The sequence below is a fragment of the Geospiza fortis genome, unplaced genomic scaffold (genome assembly GCF_000277835.1).
Source record: "Geospiza fortis unplaced genomic scaffold, GeoFor_1.0 scaffold221, whole genome shotgun sequence".
NCBI lineage: Eukaryota > Metazoa > Chordata > Aves > Passeriformes > Thraupidae > Geospiza > Geospiza fortis.
The window spans coordinates 1,236,541-1,241,113 of NW_005054395.1; the positions used below are offsets into that span (position 1 = coordinate 1,236,541).

At 42.2% G+C, this 4,573-nt stretch overlaps 1 protein-coding gene across 4 annotated transcripts in view; it reads left to right on the plus strand.

Moving 5' to 3' along the window:
* The first annotated feature begins 1,391 nt into the window (after window positions 1-1,391).
* PCTP (phosphatidylcholine transfer protein) overlaps window positions 1,392-4,573 on the plus strand; it is a 7,865-nt gene continuing 4,683 nt past the window's right edge. For 3 of the 4 annotated variants that reach the window (XM_005425731.3, XM_031060925.1, XM_031060924.1), the window contains exon 1: window positions 2,520-2,733. In XM_005425731.3, the coding sequence (XP_005425788.1) occupies window positions 2,559-2,733 (175 nt within the window). In that variant the 5' untranslated portion in view covers window positions 2,520-2,558. Of the gene's footprint in view, window positions 1,840-2,519; window positions 2,734-4,573 lie in introns of those variants that run through there. The other variant, XM_031060926.1, reaches the window with a different exon arrangement.

Here is a 4,573-nt window from a genome sequence, read left to right on the forward strand (position 1 = left end):
CCGCGGGTTCCCCGCACAGGCCCGGGCTCGGTTTCTCCAGGCTCGCAGAAAGCCGCTTTCCGAGTAATGCCATTAAGTGCTGATGGGAAAGCTGCTGGGCCGCAGTGACCCCGCGGAACCGAGCTTGGGAGCAGCTGGATGGGGAATTCCGAGTGTTCCATGTGCCAGCCTCCCCAGCCCCCTCGGAGGGGAGCGTGGTCGGGGAGCGTGTCCCTAAACATCCCGAGCCCCGCCCGTGTCACAGCATCCTCTCTCCAGGAGCCCTGTCCCTTCCTGCCTCTCTCCAGAACTCCCTTCGCCCTCTAAAATCAGGAGGTAGTTCAGAAAGGGCTGGAATGAAATTCTTCCCTTTTGGGGTGACTAACTTCTTTACAGAACTTCCGTGGTTTAGGAACTGACTTGTGATTGACAGTGTCTTCATTCTGACAGAGATTTATTATTCAATACTGACTTCTAAAAACATATTTAAACATATATATAAATATCCTGTTTTTTTAACTGAGTGATCATAGTTTCCTCTCAGCTCCTTCTGGACTTCATGCTGTTCTTTGCATGACAATTTTGTATTTGTATTCTGAGAAATTATTTCATTATTTTATTATGGTAATGTTAGAAAAAACCAGAAAGCATACAGGGCTGTGCTAAAGTCACAACGGGGTGGGGAAAGCCTCTTTAAAAAACCATCACTTCATAGACCTTGGAATTTTCTTCAGTGATAAATAGTCCCTGTTGACAGTGTGGATGTGATGACCGGCAATGGCAAGAGGAGCTTATCAGTAGGTGCTCACAGCCTAGGGGAGGCTGGGGTGCCTGCCAGGTATCCCTGCAAGAATCAGTGAGTTGCTGGAGTTCAGGGTGCTGCGGGTGTTCCTGCTGGAGTGGATGAAGTAGAGGCTTTAGGATTAGAGCCCAACCCAGAACTGTAAATGCATTGTGCAGTGAATGAAGGCAAAGGAACTTTGGGAAGCTGGAGGCTGGATTTAGCCAGGCTGGATTTAGCCAGGCACGTGGGACCAGGGAAGCCCTGGCTCACTGCAGTGGCTGTGCTGCTATTGTGTGAATGCAGCTGGTGAGATGGAAAGTAGCTCAGGCTTCTTCTCCTCATCCTTTTGTGCTTTTATGCACAGGGACTGTGGAGCTAAAAGGACTATTTGAAACTTAAACCCATTTACAGGTGTCTGTCATTTTAAATGTAGTGTACAAAGCCCCTAGTTTGGGCTGGATGGACAGACTACATAGGATGCAAGGGACCTTTTCAAGTCCAATCTTGTGGCTCTTCTAGGAAATAAATCTACTGTTTTGTCTTTCTGTTGCTTCAGATTGCTGCAAGAGAAGATGAAGTCTAGAAGTAGGGTCTTTGTTTAAAGTTGTTACTGGAAAAATTAGCTTTTAGCACTTACTGAACTGCAACTCCCCTGCAGCAACAGTAGTCCACGAAGCTGAAAACAGCAATAATTCTTCCTGTTGACTTCTCTTTTTGCCTTGTCTTTCCACCTTCTCTGCAGGCTGCAGAAATAGATCTGAGCCTTCCTGCTCAGTGCTGCATTCCAGCCAAGCTGATTGACTCCTGATGACATGCCTCAGAAAAATGGAAACGTTTCACTCTTGTTTTAACTTTCTTTCAGTAAATTGCTGTTTTTCTTGTGAGAATAAAAATGTTGATGCCTCTTAGAAAGATGATGAGTGCGTGGGGTTACACAGATGCTGAATAGTTCAGGTTTGAAGCTGGTGATTGGTGCTTCAGTGAAGCCACAGTGAAGATGAGTAGCTTAAGCTTCTTGCTCACATTACTGTTTTCTGGTACTTCAAATCCTCATCTTCTGGAGCTGATTTGTGAAGGTGAGGTAAAGAAAAAATTCATCTATTCACTAACAGAATATTGTATAAGCCTTCTTTTCCTTTCCTTGGGAATGCTTTGATTTGATTTCTACACTATATATTTGAAATACTCTCATTGTTTTAATTTTGTCCTGAACTCTCATTGTTTTAATGTAGTCCCGAACTCATACTAACAATGGTACAAACATTGCTCTATAGGCACAGATGGAATTACCATATGTTGAAAGTAACACTAAAACAGGAGATACCCTGCACCCCACCCCTTCAGTGCATACAGCTTTCTGAAAGAAAATACCTGATAAATATTGAAGGCAGATATGAGTGCATTGTATGTAAGCATGGACCTTGTAAAGCATTCGTGTATCCCAGCCTGATGTGTAAGCAGAACTAACTTGCCACAAGAATTTAATGCTTCTGGTAAACCTCAGTGTGGGCAGGATTCAGTCCACACTGGCCACTCAAGCTGAAAAGGGGACTGTTTGTGAAGAAACACGCTCCCTCTGGAACTCCTGATGGAATTAAAGGGTACTGGTGTAAGGGAAGGAACAGCCATTGTGCAGGGCAGGTCAGCCTGGCTGGATTTACACTTTCATGTATAGATCAAAAAGTCGAGAGGTTAAAGACTGAATCTTATATTGTTTTCTGAGCACTTGCTTTCATAGCTCTTGAACATATTTGTAATTTGTGCCCCACCTAACTTCCTTCAGCTGTTCTCCCTGATGCAGAGTACTTCCCTTTCCTGTGTGACTTTTCCTCTCTTCATTCTGTTTCCACAGCAATCAGGACTTTATGAATATAAAATCTTTGGTGGTCTTGCTGACGTTCCCCCCAAATTGTGTGCAGATGTCTACATGGACTTGGATTTCAGAAAAGAGTGGGATCAGTATGTTAAAGGTAAGCTCATCTAGGCCGTGTAAAAGCAAGCTGGAGTCCACACTGATTGTTCCCACTAAAACTTTCTTCAAAGGTATTTCGAAGTTACTGCCTCCAAAGACTTTGGGTCAGACTTAAATATCTTTTGGGATAAGGTTGCACTCTGCAAATACAGAAGAAAACACTGAGATGGAATCTCTAATGTCTCAACAGTATTTCTCTTTCCTCTGGAATGAATTCTTTCCATGTTGGTTAAAGCATATGATTGGCATCACTGGTTATGCTGGAGCACTTGTAACTTCTAGTTGTAATGCTTAGGTTAAATTTTAGTAGATGTCTTGGAGAGAAATGGGGTGGTACCTTTTGTGCATCTTTGCACAGGGCAGTGGAGCAGTGCATCGTGGAATAGCAGGTTGGAAGGGACTTCTGGGATCATCTGGTCCAAACTTCCTTGGTGGGAGCACAGTCAAGACAAGATGGCCCAGCATCCTGTTCAGCTGAGTCTTAAAATTTGTCCTTGGGGAGATTATTTCAAAGGCTAATGTCATTATGAAAATTTTTCCTCAGGTTTCCACCAGTTTGATGCATGATGGAATATCTCTTCCTGAAAGCATGGGTTGTTCTTGGCACCTTTTACAGTCAGGAATGGGTGTATTGAGAGTGTATGGCTTTTACAGAGAAAGGAATAACTAATTTAGTTAAGTTTATTTATGTTGTCTTTGAAAAGGGGCATTAAAGCTGGATATTCATATGGTGTTAAAACATCCTAAGTCAGCAGTAACAAGGTAAGGGTGCAGCTGATGTAGGTATCCAGTAATCCATTTATTTTAAAGATGGGGAGCATTTTCTTTTTAAGCCTGTGCTTGAAGTCAGAGCAGGCCAGTAAAACTGAAAAATGGTTTAAGTGTTTTGTTGAACAAAGAGCAGTGTTAAAAACCAAAGACTTGTTAAATGTAGTGCTTGTAAGGTTTAGGACAGCTCCACAGTGAATGATTGCTGATAATGCCAGTGGCTGCATTGATACAGAGACCCATAAATTTAACTCATGTCAGTCTTGGGCAAATTTAAGGAGTAGTGTATTCATTAAGAAGTGTTAATTGTCAAAATGCTCAGTAGCTTTCTTGTAGCAAAAGCCATTTTGCCATTAATGAAACAAAGAGTCAAAGAGGGACTCAGCATTATTGTATTGGATGTAAAAATACTCTGTTGAGTTACTTCAGTAGTCTTTAAGTGCATTTAGGAGAAATGAATGCTTCTTAAATAAACACTTTTTTTTTAATTCCTTCATAGAGAAAAGAAAGGAAGCTGCTGGGGGAAGCTACACCCTTAAAATAAAAACTAGATAATTTTGCAGAGCTGACATTTATATCCTTGCTGACCATGGTTTGTTCATCTCTTAATTTATACTTGTGCTGGTGCTTTAAGTCCAGCATTTCACAGAAATTAACCCTTAGAGGGCATAAATACAATGTAATGCTTTCCTTGCTACTTAAAAATTGACACAAGCCCACCTGTTTTTTAGGATGTTACATATGATGAAAGTGCTAGTCAATGTTTTAAATGTAACCCCAGTTCAACCTGGGTTTTTTCTTTCACATTTGGGAAGAAACCCCAGAAAACTTCCATTGAGAGCCTTCTTGCTCTTGCTCTTGGTGTTACTGTTTTTATTCCTTGGTGCTCTTACAGCCATGCAAGTGGCAGTCCAAAGGAGAATTCTCTGCTGAACTGCTGGCTGGCATTGAAATAAAAACCTGACCAGAGCAGAAGTAGCTGCCTTTTTAACTGAAAAGGCAACTGCTTCTGCATGCTTCTGAATATCCACAACATGTGGACACCCTGAGGCCTGGCTTGTGCTGCTGCT